General features: G+C 40.6%; 3 protein-coding genes across 6 annotated transcripts; 1 reads left to right on the top strand and 2 right to left on the bottom strand.

The window, feature by feature from the left end:
- Window positions 1-371: 371 nt before the first annotated feature.
- Window positions 372-5540, bottom strand: LOC120825021 (cytochrome P450 3A40). Of its 2 annotated transcripts, XM_040186300.2 has the most exons (13): window positions 5360-5540; window positions 5170-5263; window positions 4644-4696; window positions 4409-4508; window positions 4217-4330; window positions 3392-3480; window positions 3163-3311; window positions 2901-3028; window positions 2735-2810; window positions 2491-2651; window positions 1100-1326; window positions 838-1000; window positions 372-579 (listed from the first exon to the last, which is right to left on the bottom strand). In XM_040186300.2, the coding sequence occupies exons 1-13, from the start codon at window positions 5428-5430 to the stop codon at window positions 505-507; spliced, it is 1500 nt and encodes a 499-aa protein (XP_040042234.2). In that variant the 5' UTR covers window positions 5431-5540; the 3' UTR covers window positions 372-504. The 2 variants fall into 2 exon arrangements, with proteins under 2 accessions (XP_040042234.2, XP_040042231.2); XM_040186297.2 differs by having other exon boundaries at window positions 4217-4508.
- A 1143-nt stretch (window positions 5541-6683) lies between these two features.
- On the bottom strand, window positions 6684-11270 carry LOC144382974 (cytochrome P450 3A40-like). 2 transcript variants are annotated; one of them, XM_078109330.1, is made up of 13 exons: window positions 11086-11268; window positions 10886-10979; window positions 10710-10762; window positions 10475-10574; window positions 10283-10396; window positions 9604-9692; window positions 9375-9523; window positions 9121-9248; window positions 8953-9028; window positions 8709-8869; window positions 7422-7648; window positions 7173-7335; window positions 6684-6892 (listed from the first exon to the last, which is right to left on the bottom strand). In XM_078109330.1, exons 1-13 carry the CDS (start codon window positions 11154-11156, stop codon window positions 6818-6820), a joined length of 1500 nt encoding a protein of 499 aa, XP_077965456.1. In that variant the 5' UTR covers window positions 11157-11268; the 3' UTR covers window positions 6684-6817. The 2 variants fall into 2 exon arrangements, with proteins under 2 accessions (XP_077965456.1, XP_077965455.1); XM_078109329.1 differs by having other exon boundaries at window positions 10283-10574; window positions 11086-11270.
- A 377-nt stretch (window positions 11271-11647) lies between these two features.
- On the top strand, window positions 11648-16738 carry LOC120825839 (cytochrome P450 3A27). 2 transcript variants are annotated; one of them, XM_040187684.2, is made up of 14 exons: window positions 11648-11802; window positions 11947-12040; window positions 12141-12193; window positions 12396-12495; window positions 12869-12982; window positions 13061-13149; window positions 14141-14283; window positions 14369-14496; window positions 15053-15128; window positions 15214-15374; window positions 15466-15533; window positions 15965-16123; window positions 16214-16376; window positions 16489-16738. In XM_040187684.2, the coding sequence occupies exons 1-14, from the start codon at window positions 11732-11734 to the stop codon at window positions 16561-16563; spliced, it is 1494 nt and encodes a 497-aa protein (XP_040043618.2). In that variant the 5' UTR covers window positions 11648-11731; the 3' UTR covers window positions 16564-16738. The 2 variants fall into 2 exon arrangements, with proteins under 2 accessions (XP_040043618.2, XP_040043619.2); XM_040187685.2 differs by having other exon boundaries at window positions 11649-11802; window positions 15053-15113.
- The last annotated feature ends 289 nt before the right edge of the window (window positions 16739-17027 follow it).

Below are 17027 nucleotides of genomic sequence, written 5' to 3'. Positions count from 1 at the left end.
GAGCTTCCACACGAGCGCGCTGTTGTGATATAAAACGTATAAAAAGAGAGACGGGCTCAGACTGTATTAATAACATAATCACAGTGGGCCGTTCAATGTACACTGTTAAAAATAAAATATACATATATATATATAAAACAATAACTCACTTTTTTAAATGCATCAGTTCTATATTTTGTTATGGGTGGAAAGTAACATGCAACAAAGTGCAAAGTATATTGATTGCTAAACGTTGCACGAGAAGAACCACATTATGATTCTTTGTAGCCCCGGTTAGGTGCATGTCGCTGTTCCATGGATCAAATCGCATATAAAAATGACAATACTCATTACAAAACCCCAAACACGGGCTTGAGAAAAATATCCCATTGTTGCACGTTAGGAAAAGCTTTAATGAACCAAAGACGACGAACTGATACAGATTTACATACAGCTGTACACGTGGTGATACAGATGGAGATGTTTAAAATCACGTATGTGTTTCTTTTTGTTTAGTTTTAGGATTCAACGTGGCACCAGTTTAAGTTTTATTGGTCGTTTTGGCATCAGAAGGCCCTGGACGTCCATCTCCAAGGGGATCTGGTAGGAAAGTACATGTGAAGAGAAATAAATGTGAACAGAGTCAACAATGGATGAAAGATACAAACAGCTGGCAGTCTCGTACAGAATCAAAAAAGGCTTCTGATCTTTGAACAGACAGACCTTTGCAGCACTCACGATTGTCTATCTTTGGTATTATATAACCCTCATTATCCCAATCAATCTAGCAAAAGCACCATAAAAGATGATTATTCATTCACTCTAAAAGTAATATAAATACAATCAGTGTGGTCTCACCTCAGTCTCCTTACACACAGAGAAGCTGAACCTCTGCAGGATCTCAACCATTGCTAGTTTCATCATCACCAGAGCAAATCGCATTCCAATGCAGTTCCTCGGTCCTGCCCCGAAAGGCATGTACGTGTAGGGGTCAATAGAGTCCTTGTTTTCCTTGCTAAACCTGAAGATACACACACAACAAGGTTTACATGACAGAAATGTGGCAACTGTCTGCAGAGCTCAGGGCCTTTGTGAATAAACGTACAAATCCCTTCTATACCTCTCAGGTTTAAACGCCTCGGGCTCGGGCCACAGACTCGGATCCCGGTGCAGCGGCCACGTGGGAACCATGACAACCATGTCTTTTGGAATCACAATGCCATTTATCTCCACAGTTGCCTTGGCCACACGCTCCAGACGTGGGGCAATGGGGTACAACCGGAGAGACTCGTTGATGACGCTGTCCAGATACTCCATCTGCATCAGAGCCTGGTACTCAACAGGACCCTACTCAAGACACAGAGACAGGACAGGACGTCACTCTGTTATGTTGGGCCAGGTTAGGAGCTACAAGAATCTAGGAGGGAAAACAGTTGATTGAGTTACTGAAGTTTAAAGTCTACTGACAAGACTAACACAGGTTAGAGTCAACAAAAAGTTAGCTTAACATACTGAGAGTCAGCGAAGAGTTAGCTCAGTTTACTGGCCGGTAAAGAGTCTCTAACGGTATACCGGTACAAGATCCCCTTATGGTACTCGTATTATTATACCAGTGTCAAGCCACAAGCAGCAAGTTTTATTTTTACCCCAAGTAACTAAATCAGTTTCGGTCGGAGCTACTTAACAATGCGTGTATTGAGATTGAGTCATGGTTATAACTTTATAACAACAATGAATAATCCACAACAGACGCTCTTTAACATCGTAAAACACCACTACACAACAGCTTGTGAAACATAAACAATTTCTAACAGTAATATTTGTGCATTTCTAAAATTACCCCGCTAAACTGCATGCTGGGTACATCTAGACCGCTATCACTTGTTACAGGCAAAATCAGAGATGAACCAACACAACTTGTGCCCAAAAGATGAGCCGTGTGTGTTCTGGAGGGTTTTTGGTTTTTAAAAAGCTCACTTAAATTAACGTTTGATCAGAAAACGATTAATTGCAAAGTTGGTCGAGGCACTGGTGTTGCCTCTGGTGGCAAGACTAGCAGCAAAATCAGCGAACATGCTAACATGCTAATGAGCTAACCCGCTAACGAGCCGGGCAGGTGCAAGTGCCAAGCGGTGAACAGCTGCTCAGGTGGCCAGCAGTTCGTTTCCAGGCCAATGAATGAATGTGTTTACTTTAAAAGACAGCGGTTCACGACTCGTTTGTAACCGCTAGCTGGCCAGTTGCTAGCAAGCAGCTAACAACGGAAAACGGCGGTGAACTGCAGTTCAGTTTGACGAAGTCACATGCATGAATGGATGTGTTTACTGTGGGGAACAGCTACTAAGACCAGGTCATAAAAGACGCCCTGATAGCAGCGTGATCACGGTGCATCATCATAAAGGCGCAGACTCCCAGAGCTTTATACTCCTGGGTCAACTTCCGCCTGGCTGGATCGTTTGCTGCATGTCATTCCCAAACTCTAACGTTGTCCTCTTCCCACGCCAAACGCACCTTGTTCGGGAACGTGGAGTCGACCTCCTCTTGCAGCCGTTTCATGATGTGAGGGTTTGTGGCCAGATTGTAAGCCAAGAAAGAAAGAGAGCTGCTGCTTGTTTCGTAGCCAGCAAAGAGGAAAATCATTGCCTGAGAAAGGATCTCGTGATCACTTAAACCTGTGGAGGTAGCAAGGAGATAGATTTAGAATAGCTTTTAGTCTTTCTGTATGTGTGTGTACATGGCTGTGTGCGTTTCTCACCTTTATTTGATTCCTCTTTACTGAGGTCAATGTTTTTCTGGGAGTCAATCATTAACTGGAGGAAGTCCACTCGACTCTAAGAGTGGACACATATGAGGAGGACTGATTGTACTTCTGAATGTGCTGATGCAAAGAGATGTGGATGCACACGCACGGGCAGTCTCACCTTTTGCTCGCTGTGCACACGGTTGGACTTGATCTTCTGCAGTGCGGCGTAAAAGAAGTCTGTGACAGATTTAGGGAAAAAGGAAAACTCCATCTTCTCCATAATTGGAGCCATAAAGGGGAAGAAAGCTGGAATTAAGCAGAAAGCAACACATATATTATGGAAGCAGGGCAGACAGCGACTGCTAATATTCACAACACTGATATTCTACAATCCAGAGAAATGAAATAAATAGCTGTATTTTATGAAAGGAAATCTTTACCAACAATGAGGAAGACTGGACTAAAAAAGTCAAACTTGAGCATCTTCTTGATGTTAGCGACAAATGGGTCTGAGGGGTTGTTGAGCGAGTCAATGTCGACACTGAAGGCTGTGCTGGTTACTACATCCATGCTGTAGGGGCCAAAGAACCTGAAGGGCAAACAGTTACGATGGTTAGCTTCATGCATTCTCTAGAATAACTTTAAATTAGTGGTGTAATGTGTCCTCACTCTTTAAGCTCTAAGGGCTCGTCCTTGTCTGCCTTTTTTTTCATGCTGCTGGTCAGGTTAGCGGAGTGGTGCTTCATGATGTCAAACATCTTAGAAACATCAGAAAAAACATATTTATTTAAATATAAATAGTTCTAAATAAGCTTGCAAGCCGCCTTCTGCAGTCTACTCTTGGTTAGAATCAGGAGGTTTAAACTGGTTCATCAGTCTAAATACAGCGTGTCCAGCTGATATTCTCTGTTACTCAGAGAGATCTCATTAGCTTTCTTTAAACCACCATTTAAAGGACCGCTAGGCTAAGCTAGCTGTAAGAGTTGCTAGTTCCACCCGGTGGAATTTTGCCTCTAAGATGATCAAATATGTGTAGTTTTGTGTTTAAAATAACAATAACAATTAAACAACAGTGTCTAAAATACACACTTTTTAAAGTGATTACTTATCACTTGTAAGATCTTTAGAAGAAAAACAAACATTCTTTAAAAACAACATTGTAACAACAACAACATTCATTAATCGCTATTAATCAAGATTAATAAATTTCCAAATGTGCGATTAATTAGTACATTTTTTAAAATCTATTGACAGCCCTAATTCTTAACATCTGTTGCTCAGAGAGATTTCATTAGTTTTCTGCCCCCTTTCAGTTCTCAGTGTGGTTGAACCGTTCTACAGAGTTTTGTTCTGTACGTGAAAAACAAAAATGACTCTTACTATAAGTATATTTTTTGTTATTGTGGTCAAATTTAAAAACAAGTTGTGCCTTTGATTGTACAGTTCAACATTCACTAAAGAGCAGAGGAGGTGCAGTGCAGGAGGACGCTGAACCTCTTTCAGTCTTCCTGAGGTGAAGGAGGGCGAGAGGACACTGCGGATCCTCCTCCACTGGTCATCCTCAGCGATGGACACGGCGTCGTACAGTTGCCCGTTCAGACGGAAGTTCTGGTACAAAGGAACACGTACAGATGATGAGGAGAGTCCAAGAAACAAGTGACTGGAAGTGTTAGTTAGTTTACTTACTCTGCGATTGGTGAAGAGAGAGTAACACTCCTTTATCAGAATAGTTTTGATCATGGCAGGATCAGTGATACAAAGCACCGGCTGACGGCCATCAAAAATGCTAAAAAAGAGTAGAATAGAAAGAACAATAATGAAACGCCAGGTGAGCTTTTCATGCAGAAATATCTTATGGAACTTGTAAAACAGAGACACTTTACATACACAGAGAAACACACATTGCAACATGCTGACTTACCCCCATACGTTCCCATATTTCTTTGAGCAATCTTCGTCAAAGGTGGTAAATCCCTGTGTACAAGAATAATAATACAGATTATGAACTGTTTGTAGCTAATAGAGTGTCTAACTAAATATGTAGATCTATAGAACGAGAACCGCTATAGTGCACATTAAAAATTTTAATTCTTCATAGCTGTTAGCCTTAAATAACAATGAAATATTTTTAAACACAGACGCATCACAGGAACAGAAAGCGGAAAATCGCAATGGTTGTTGTCCAAATGTAGGAACAAAATTGATACTCTATTACAGGCTATTACAATAGTTCACCGAGAGATTTTTAACCTGGGAAATAAGATATTCTATAATATCTTTTGTAATGTTTTCTTGTTAGAGCGAGGTTAGTATATTATTAGTAAACGGGGCAAAATAAATGAGCCTTTTAACTCGACTATTGAAGAACGCTGTAAACCTGAAATACTGAAGTATGATTTAATCCACTTTGTTCTTTGCTGTTCCTTCTTGAAAATGTGTCTACCAACCTTTCTATATGCCAGCATTGTGCCAAAGAAAGGGATTGGTTGGGGACCAGGGACGCCCAATTTCTTAAATATTCCAAAATTCCAGCAGACATACCTGTAAAACACCAACACACAGAAAGAAGAGAACCGATATGAATCACACAGATAAACACAGAGGAGATCCCTGGGGTGAATATTGTTCAACACTTACACGAAGAGCAGCGTGACGAGAGCCACCAGAAGGGTCCATGTCTCAGCGGAGAGAAAGAGGGAGAAGCCCATCTCTGCAGCTTCTCTGTCTTCTTTCAACGGGGGCTCAAGCTCCAGTAACACCGCAGATCACAGAGCAACAGCTTTTATCTGCAGCACTTCCCTTCTGCGTGACCCCGGGAAGTGTGTGAGAGTTTAACCAATGGCAGGTAGGCGGTGTCGTGTGAAACATTGATTTAAAGAGACCAAACAGCATTTCTGATTATGTAACTTTACAATAAAACGGCTTAAATAAACATGCGGTATATGATTACACAATAATACACAACATCTATATATTGATATACTTTATTCAAACATATTTAGTCACAATCTCTGCTAACACAAAGACGTGTCCGGGCATGCTCAGGTAAGGTGTGTGTAGGTGTGTGTAAAGGTTAGAAACTCGAGCATTATGTGTTGTTGCTGCACAAGAATGAGAGAGGCTAAAGTTCTGTGCCACACCTCCTCAGGTCAGAACTCTCTCAGGGACACACATTTCTTCACCATATTACATTACAATCCATCCAATGTTTTAAAAGGTATTTTATCCAGGTCTAGAACATTGTTATCCCTAAAACAACCCACTCTTCTACCTTTGTGTGTTTTCTGGTTGAAAGATCTGAGAAAATCTAAATCGGTGCGAATAGTTCCGTGACTAACACAATGGTATATAAAAAACAAAATTAGTAAGTCTCACAAGCTATAAAAAGACAGAGAAAACACACCATACAGGATTACAGTTGTTTATGTTGTTATTATATATTCACTGCTTTTAATGTGTGACTAAAATTGTGTTGTGTTTTATGCTTGTGGTGTACAGTTTATTTCTTTATATTTGTTGATTATAATGTAAAGTGTCTGATTACCGTGAAGAGCACTGTACGGATAAATGTATTATTATTAATATTATTATTATCCTACAGCTTGGGTGCCTGACCAAGATTGTTAAAAATAGTTTACTTAATTGACAGGTCTGATTTAATATCACAGATTCATGCAAATATGTATGTATATAAAATGTATTTATATAGTGACTACATTCTATAGTGTGAGTGACAAAATATGACTGAATATGAATTCATTTTCCCTTGTATTTTTAAACATTGTACTTTTTTTAAAACAAAATGTCTGTCAAGCTTCTGTTGCACAACCACATTATGATCATTTGTGGCCCTGGTTAGGTGCATGTTGCTGTTCCAGTGATCAAATCACATATGAGAATGACAATGCTCATGAGAAAAACCCAAACTATAAACTTAAGAAATTATCCATTTTCCACTTAGTTGCACATTGGTAAAAGCTTTAATGGGAACAAAAGACGACTAACTGATGAAGATTTACATGCAGCTGTACATGTAGTGATACAAATGGAAATGTTGAAAACATGTATCTCGTTCTTTTTGTTTAGTTTTAGGATTCAACGTGACACCAGTTTAAGTTTGATTGGTCGCTTTGGCATCAGAAGATCCTGGACGTCCATCTCCAAAGGGATCTGGTGGGAAATTACACGTGAAGAGAAATAATTGTGAACAGAGTCAACAATGGATGAAAGATACAACAGCTTGCGGTCTCATAAAGAATCAAAAAAAGCTTCTGATCTTTGAGCACACGGATCTTTGCAGCAAACAAGATTGGCTTGTTGTCTTTATAACCCTCATTATCCCAATTAATCTAGCAAATGATGAATTGTTTGACAGCAATACACAAACACCATAAAAGATGATTATTCATTCACCATAAAACAAATAGGATGATAATCAGTGTGGTCTCACCTCAGTCTCCTTACACACAGAGAAGCTGAACCTCTGCAGGTTCTCCACCATTGCTAGTTTCATCATCACCAGAGCAAATCGCATCCCAATGCAGTTCCTCGGTCCTGCCCCGAAAGGCATGTACGTGTAGGGGTCAATAGACTCCTTGTTTTCCTTGCTAAACCTGAAGATACACACACAACAAGGTTTAAATGACGCAACTGCAGAGTTCAGGGCTTTTCTGAATAAACGTATAAATCCCTTCTATACCTCTCAGGTTTAAACGCCTCGGGCTCGGGCCACAGACTCGGATCCCGGTGCAGCGGCCACGTGGGAACCGCAACGACCATGTCTTTTGGAATCACAATGCCATTTATCTCCACAGTTGCCTTGGCCACACGCTCCAGACGTAAGATAATGGGGTACAACCGGAGAGACTCGTTGATGACGCTGTCCAGATACTCCATCTGCATCAGAGCCTGGTACTCAACAGGACCCTACTCAAGACACAGAGACAGGACAGGACGTCACTCTGTTATGTTGGGCCAGGTTAGGAGCTACAAGAATCCAGGAGGGAAAACAGTTGATTGAGTTACTGAAGTCTACTGACAAGACTGACACAGGTTAGAGTCAACAAAGAGTTAGCTTAACGCTTAGCATACTGGTCACTGGGCATCTTTGGATACGCAGCGGTCGGAGATGTTTGTCTTACGTGTATTGAGACCGCTCATCACAACAGTAAGCAACTCCGTTACTTGTTACATGAAAACAGGGAAAAGAGCGATGCCAGAAGACCAACGAGAGACTAGAGATGCACCAACACAATTTGTGACCAAGAGATGAGCTGTGTGCGGTTTGGAGGATTTTTGGTTTTGAGGAATCCCACTTAAGTTAACGTTAGATCAGGAAACGATTAATTGCAAAGTTGGTCGAGGCACTGGTTTTGGCTCTGGTGGCAAGAATAGCAGCCACAACAGCTAACACGCTAACAAGCTAAGGCGCTAACTTGTCGAGCAGTTCCAAGCGCAGAGCGGTGTGAGCTGTTCAGGTGGCCGGCGTTCCTTTTCGAGGTCAATAAATGAATGTGTTTACTCAAAAAAAAAAAAACCTTGATATACCGGGATACCGTCACAGTCTTACAAAATACCGTGATATGAATTTTTGGCCGTACCACCCAGCCCCGGCCATGAACATGGGGAACAGCTACTGGTCATAAAAGACCCACAATTTCTTGCAATACGCTTATCCAGGCGCCCTAATAGCAAGAGTGATTACGCTGCATAATCATAAAGGCGCAAACTCCAAGACCTTCATACCGCCCCCGCCCTGGCCATGAACGTGGGGAACAGCTACTCAGACCAGGTCATTAAAAAAGACACACAATTTATTTATTCACGCTTATCCAGGCGCCCTGATAGCAGCGTGATCACGGTGCATCATCATAAAGGCGCAGACTCCCAGAGCTTTATACTCCTGGGTCAATTTCCGCCTGGCTGGATCGTTTGCTGCATGTCATTCCCAAACTCTAACTTTGTTCTCTTCCCACGCCAAACGCACCTTGTTCGGGAACGTGGAGTCGACCTCCTCTTGCAGCCGTTTCATGATGTGAGGGTTTGTGGCCAGATTGTAAGCCAAGAAAGAAAGAGTGCTGCTGCTTGTTTCGTAGCCAGCAAAGAGGAAAATCATTGCCTGAGAAAGGATCTCGTGATCACTTAAACCTGTGGAGGTAGCAAGGAGATAGATTTAGAATAGCTTTTAGTCTTTCTGTATGTGTGTGTACATGGCTGTGTGCGTTTCTTACCTTTATTTGATTCCTCTTTACTGAGGTCAATGTTTTTCTGGGAGTCAATCATCAACTGGAGGAAGTCCACTCGACTCTAAGAGTGGACATATATGAGGAGGACTGATTGTACTTCTGTCAATGTGCTGATGCAAAGAGATGTGGATGCACACGCACGGGCAGTCTCACCTTTTGCTCGCTGTGCACACGGTTGGACTTGATCTTCTGCAGTGCGGCGTAAAAGAAGTCTGTGACAGATTTAGGGAAAAAGGAAAACTCCATCTTCTCCATAATTGGACCCAAAAAGGGGAAGAAAGCTGGAATTAAGCAGAAAGCAACACATATATTATGGAAGCAGGGCAGACAGCGACTGCTAACACTGATATTTCTACCATCCAGAGAAATGAAATAAATAGCTGTATTTTATGAAAGGAAATCTTTACCAACGATGAGAAACAGAGGGCTTAAAATGTCAAACTTGAGCATCTTCTTGATGTTAGCGACAAATGGGTCTGAGGGGTTGTTGAGCGAGTCAATGTCGACACTGAAGGCTGTGCTGGTTACTACATCCATGCTGTAGGGGCCAAAGAACCTGAAGGGCAAACAGTTACGATGGTTAGCTTTATGCATTCTCTAGAATAACTTTAAATTAGTGGTGTAATGTGCTCTCACTCTTTAAGCTCTAAGGGCTCGTCCTTGTCTGCCTTTTTTTTCATGCTGCTGGTCAGGTTAGCGGAGTGGTGCTTCATGATGTCAAACATCTTAGAAACATCAGAATTAAAAAAATATATATATAAATAGTTCTAAATAAGCTTGCAAGCCGCCTTCTGCAGTCTACTCTTGGTTAGAATCGGGAGGTTTAAACTGGTTCATCAGTCTATATACAGCGTGTCCAGCTGATATTCTCTAAACAAATTCAAACTCTACTAACCCTCCACTAACTTCTGATTTCTATTGTTCACGTTTTAAGAATGGCTTTGCTTCAGCAAAAAGCCTGGTAATGTTGTAGGCAGCATTATTGCGCGAGGGACACTGAAACAGGAAACTTTTCTTATTTATATCTGCAAACATTTGGATCCCAAGCTGTCAATGTATTTGACTGATGATTTTTTGTATTCTTCAACATCTGTTGCTCAGAGAGATTTCATTAGCCTTCTGCCCGCTTCCGTCCTCAGTGTGGTTGAACCATTCTACAGAGTTTTGTTCTGTACGTGAAAAACAAAAATTACTCGTGTACCATAAGTGTACTTTTTGTTATTGTGGTCAAATTTAAATACAAGTGTTGCCTTTGATTGTACAGTTCATCATTCACTAAAGAGCAGAGGAGGTGCAGTGCAGGAGGACGCTGAACCTCTTTCAGTCTTCCTGAGGTGAAGGAGGGCGAGAGGACACTGCGGATCCTCCTCCACTGGTCATCCTCAGCGATGGACACGGCGTCGTACAGTTGCCCGTTCAGACGGAAGTTCTGGTACAGAGGAACACGTACAGATGATGAGGAGAGTCCAAGAAACAAGTGACTGGACGTGTTTGTTAGTTTACTTACTCTGCGATTGGTGAAGAGAGAGTAACACTCCTTTATCAGAATAGTTTTGATCATGGCAGGATCAGTGATACAAAGCACCGGCTGACGGCCATCAAAAATGCTAAAAAAGAGTAGAATAGAACGAACAATAATGAAACGCCAGGTGAGCTTTTCATGCAGAAATGTCTTATGGAACTTGTAAAACAGAGACACTTTACATACACAGAGAAACACACATTGCAACATGCTGACTTACCCCCATACTTTCCCATATTTCTTTGAGCAATCTTCGTCAAAGGTGGTGATGCCCTGTGTACAAGAATAATAATACAGATTATGAACTGTTTGTAGCTTGAACAGTCTCTAATTATATGAATAATATATAATTTAATTTGTTTCTCGCTATTCCTTCTTGAAAATGTGCCTACCAACCTTTCTATATGCCAGCATTGTGCCAAAGAAAGGGATTGGTTGGGGACCAGGGATGCCCAATTTCTTAAATATTCCAAAATTCCAGCAGACATACCTGTAAAACACCAACACACAGAAAGAAGAGAACCGATATGAATCACACAGACAAACACAGATAAACACAGAGGAGATCCCTGAGACGGATATTGTTCAACATTTACATGAAGAGCAGCGTGACGAGAGCCACCAGAAGGGTCCATGTCTCAGCGGAGAGAAAGAGGGAGAAGCCCATCTCTGCAGCTTCTCTGTCTTCTTTCAACGGGGGCTCAAGCTCCAGTAACACCGCAGATCACAGAGCAACAGCTTTTATCTGCAGCACTTCCCTTCTGCGTGACCCCGGGAAGTGTGTGAGAGTTTAACCAACGGCAGGTAGGCGGTGTCGTGTGAAACATTGAGACCAAACAGCATTCATTATTATGTAACTTTATGATACAACAGCCTAAAGAAATATGTAGTATATTATTGATTTACATCTAGATATTATTCTGGAATTATTTTAATTATGATTATATAATTATCTCCTACTCAGGAAAACGAGAGTCGCATTTACAAGTCATTATAATCTGTATAGTGATATACTTTATTTAAACGTATTTTTTCACAATCTGTGCCAAAACAAAGACATGTCTAGGCCCGCCCAGGTAAGTGTGTGTAGAGGTTAGAAACTTGAGCACCATGTGCTGATGTTGCTGTACAAGAGTGAAAGAGGTTAAAGTTCTGTGCAGCCGAAAGGAAGCCACACCTCCTCAGGTCAGAGCTCTCTGCAGAACAGAGGTTGCTCCAACTTGGCCGAGCAAGAGAGCTGCAATGGGCTGCCTTCCTTTCTTCTCAGTAGAAACATGGATTCTACTGATCACATTTATCTGCATTTTTGTCATGTAAAGTTGATTTTCTTTTTATCAAAAGTAGATTATTTGTCCTTCAGGTGACACTGTTGCAACTAAGTCCCGAAAGTTTTGCATTTCCTAAATGTAATGTAGAGTAGAGGTCCGAACTGTTTAATGCTTTGCTGTTCTGCACAGATATGGAAACTGGACTCATGGAATATTTGAGAATTTGGGGATCCCCGGTCCCAAGCCGTACACCTACTGGGGCACAATTGGCAGGCACAACAAAGTATGTACATATTTTGAAATCATTTTTATAACAGTTAAATGGGTGAATGATTAGCGACAAGGAATATGTATAATTATTATAAATATATCTATATTACAAGGTCTACTACAAGGATGACCAACAATGTGCTGAGAAGTATGGGAAAGTATGGGGGTGAGTCTATAAATCTTTTCACAGGTTTGATATAAAAACTAAGCCGTGAGCTGACAATTATCATGTTTCTTTGACCGTGGAACCTCTCGTGTGGTTGCATAAGCACTGTAATTAATAACAGCTTATATTTTCTGATGCGCCAATGACGAGAATTTTGCACTCAATTCCCAAAATGTAAACGTCTGTTTGCGTATATATCCAGAATGTATGAGTTCAGGAGTCCCATGCTGGCTGTGATGGACCCTGATATGCTGAAAACCATCCTGGTGAAGCAGTGCTTCACTTACTTTACCAACCGGAGGGTGAGAAGAACTCACTGGATTGAAGTTGTGACAATGTGTTTTTCAAAATGGGAAGTCAAGTACTCGCAGGTCCTTGATTAGGAAATGGAGACTGGCAATAAATAATGAATGTCACCTCCCCCCCGCCCATTAAAAAATAAAAAAATAATAAACTGGCGGTGATGCTGGGAATAATTAACTTTAAAAATTATAGTAACACTGCTTATTTGCACATTTTTTGGGACATCAGTGTCCCACTAGAGCCTAGAAACTTCAACAATATATTAGGCTTTCTCCACAGACAAAACTGAATTTTGTCAAGTGCTTTTCCACAAATGTGTACAATAGTGAACACACAAAAAGCTTTGTACTGTGGACCACTTTGCCCCTCTAGAATATACGTCTGAATGGAGATCTGTATGACTCAGTGTCTACTGTTGAGGATGATCACTGGAGACGGATTCGTAACGTCCTCACACCCTCCTTCACCTCTGGCCATATAAAGGAGGTAAAGGTTGAAACATTTCTTAACACCTCCAACTCACCTTTGTACACCTGTGTAATTTAATATTTCCTTTGTCTGAAGATGTTCAAGATCATGAAACATCTTTCCAGCAAACTCACAGCCAGCCTGCAGTCCAAGGCGCAAAATAATGAAGTTGTTACTATAAAAGAGTGAGTAATGTCATCAGAATGGTTAATAACCATTTCTGCAACCTCATAAAAATGAAATGCAAAAATAAAGTCATAAATTATTAAGTTGAAAAAAATAACTATTTAAAGATCAAAAATAATTTGAAAAAATAGTCCAAATATGTTTGGTCCAAAAACTGCATAGAAAGAGTCATAAGTCATAAAATGTCATGGGCAAAAAAAGTTTTAAAAAACGATTAGGTCGAAAGATGTTTAGAAAAAAGTCCATATATATGTGGTATAAAAATATCATTGAAAAAAGGAGAGTGGAAAAATATTTGAAAAAAACTGTCGAAAAATGTCATAAAAAAAGGTCAAAAAAGATTTGGTCGAAAAAATAAAGTTACAAATGGCATGGGTAAAATTGTTAGAAATGTTTGGTAAATCAAATCTAAATATGTTAGGTTGAAATAACATTAGGGGAAAAAAGTAAAAAAAAAATATTAGGTCAAAAATGTTTTGAAAAAGAGTCCAGATATATACGGCATAAAAAATCATTGAAAAGAGGTTGAAAAATCTTTGAAAAACATTTTGGAAAACTTTCAGTCGAGACAAGAAATGTTTTTCTAACATTTTAAAAACAACCCTGTCCAAATCAAAGTTACATTAGAGTTGAAAAGACAAGAGGCCCGTTATTTTAATGCCTTTCAATAAATTTTTGTAAATTGCAGTGTGTGGTTTAGACTACTACAATTTTAGTGTGGAAGACTAAATACGATGAGTGAAAAACCTTCATTACCCTATTGTATGAAACGTGCAAAAATACTGTTACAGAATAAAAACATTGAAGACAGATCCTAATCATCTGGTTACCACCATAAAGGCAAATGTGGTCTTAATCCTACTTTTTCGATATGGTATAAACAACACCATTTGAACCAGTGGACAGAGCACAGCGTGTTCCCTTTTCGAGGAAACATGATAACATTTGGTTTAAAACTGATTTAGGGTTTGTGTAACATGTGTATTGCAGCTACTTCGGAGCTTACAGTGTGGATGTGATGGCGAGCTGTGGATTCAGTGTGGATATGGACTCAATCAACAACCACTCAAGTCCCATCATCTTCCACGCCTCGAGGTTTTTCAAATTCCCCCAATTTGTTTTAATTCTCCAAGGTACACAGCGCTTTTCTTTTTATTGATTAAAACAGCTGTGTTTAGTGACCAAAATCACAATTGTTAACGTCCTTTTCCTTCTCAGGGATTTTTCCTGTACTTATTCCGCTCTTTGAGCTGCTGGGTATCTCGTTTTTCTCCTCGACCTCTACCGCTTTCTTCAAAACGATTCTGGCGAAGATCAAAGCCGAACGCGAAGGGAGCACCCACAAGGTCTGTACAACAAACCTAGGTGACTAAAATTGGGAGAAATGCATCAAATCTTGTATCTTATGTCACGATAGATGTATACTGTGTATCACAGAATGTTTTCCAGATGTTCAGTAACAGATGATCAAACGGTCCCACAACAATTGTCAAGGTTTTAAAGAGGCAATCTTCATCCGCCCAGTTTTCCTGGAAACACACAAAAGAGGATCACATACTTTGAAACAGAGCTTTTAAGCCAACATGGCGGATAACCACCCAGCCCTTATTGACACGCTATTGACATTGACCCCTATCAACGCAAAGCACTCACCCTGAACTCATGCTTCACTCATCTGACCACAGATTCAGTTTTCTGGTCTGGTTCCTGGTTTTTATAGAAGCTTAGGCACACAATCAACCTTGTGGGACATACCTTACCATTTATTGCTAGAATAACAAGATCGGCATGATTTCTGTTTACTATTCCAGGGAAATAAACACAGAAATCATCATGTTGCACAACCTACTCAGAGACACACGCGATGACAACATGCCTGGTAATCGTCTGACCCCTTTTCAGAATTCGGGAGATTTTCTTCAAAGCATGATCAACTCTCGGACGGCTAATGACCCCAGCAAAGGCGAGAAGAATAAGGGTAGTACTCACAAATGTGTTCACACCAAAGGTCTTGACGCCTCTTTTCCTTTCCCCCCCGTTCACACATCTGGATTGACCTGCAGGTCTTACTGACCACGAGATCTTAACCCAAGCCACAATGTTCATGGTCGCTGGTTACGAGACGAGTGCCACCACTCTCGCCTTCTTAGCCTATAATTTGGCAAGAAATCCCGAAGTAATGAAACGCCTGCAAGAAGAGATAGACTCCACTTTCCCTAATAAGGTAAAAAGCTGTTTTCTGTGTTTCATTTCATTGAGGAAACCACAGTATTTCAAATATGAACTTGATCAAAGCGTGAATTGTAACGCCGCAGGGAGCAGTCCGATATGAAGAGCTGCTGCAGATGGAGTACCTAGACAGTGTTGTGAATGAGAGCATGAGGTAATGAGCATTTCCTTGGGCTGGTCAGTGCTAACAATGAAAATAATTCTACAGTGATAAGATGTAAAGAATAGCTTCGGTTGATGGGAATGTGGCGTGTTTAGCAGCTGTTAAAGTATTGAACAAATCAGAAAATGAGTCCTGATGATAGTGAAAGTTATGACATGTCTTCACCAAATTCCATTACAATCCATGCATTGTTTTAAAAGGTATTTTATTCAGGATTAGAATATTGTTATCCCTGGAATCATGTCACTTTGACTTGCAAACATTAAAAAAGAGAAAAGAAAATCTTTTTTAGCTGCAGCAACATTCACAAATTCTAGAAAAAGGAAAACAGTGTTTCAAGAATACACAATTCCGTGTAAGTTTAGGTATCGAGTATTTACTATGATAAATACATACAATATTTTAAATTGTCTTGTTAATAGGCTCTACCCTCCAGCTGGACGTCTGGACAGAGTTGCCAAAAAAACGGTGGAGATCCGTGGAATCACAATCCCAAAGGACATGATTGTAATGATTCCGGTCTACGCTCTTCACCGCGACCCCGACCTTTGGCCGGAGCCGGAGGAGTTCAAACCGGACAGGTCACCGCCACCGCGCATACGTGTGCTGTAATACTTTAGTCGTAACACTTGCTCGTTTTGTTCATCGTACCCATGTGTGTGGTTTCTCAGGTTCAGTAAGCAGAACAAGCGGAGCATCAACCCGTACACTTACTTGCCGTTCGGCACGGGCCCAAGGAACTGTTTGGGGATGCGATTCGCTCTGGTGTTGGTTAAACTCGCCTTGGTGGAAGTTCTGCAGAACTACAGCTTCTCGGTCTGCGGAGAGACAGAGGTGATTGTATTTAAATACATCCTCGACTGATTTTACACAACACACCAGCCTAAATGTGTTGGTAATGAGGGATATCACAAGTTTTAATTTTGAGAATTTGCCCATTCCGTAGATCCCCTTGACGATGGATCCTGGAGGCCTTGTTGGACCCCTAAATCCAATCAAACTAAAGGTGACGACACGTTAAATCACCTCAGGAGTCCAACTAGGACGTCCCCGCAGAGAGACCTCTCTCAACGTTCAACTGTCTTCTTCATTTCAGTAACTGTCAATACACGTTAAAGTTTACTGCTACACGTTTTTAATCTTGTAGTTTGTAAGAAGTTTGGAAACTGACCTGAATAAAAACACATGACCGGCAAGCGTGTTCTTTTATAAACAGGACTGGAATATATGTGTTTGTATCAAACTGTTCTGAAAATCAAAACACGTATTATTAAAGCGTTTGGTTAATGATCCAAATAGGCAACCTTTTAAATTTGGGGAAAAGATTAGATGAAAAATAAGATCCTTTAAACATGGAAAATGTCAGATGTTGAGTCGACATAAGTGACAAATGCTTTTGGTTATATCGAAACTATCGTACTTATGTCTAGCGAATAACATAAACTGAGAATTTCTTTCAAATACCATAAACTGGTAAAAAAATTC

This window comes from Gasterosteus aculeatus, chromosome 9 (assembly GCF_964276395.1).
Source record: "Gasterosteus aculeatus chromosome 9, fGasAcu3.hap1.1, whole genome shotgun sequence".
NCBI lineage: Eukaryota > Metazoa > Chordata > Actinopteri > Perciformes > Gasterosteidae > Gasterosteus > Gasterosteus aculeatus.
The sequence above is the reverse complement of the archived record's forward strand: the minus strand, read 5'-3'. Positions and strand labels throughout refer to the sequence as shown.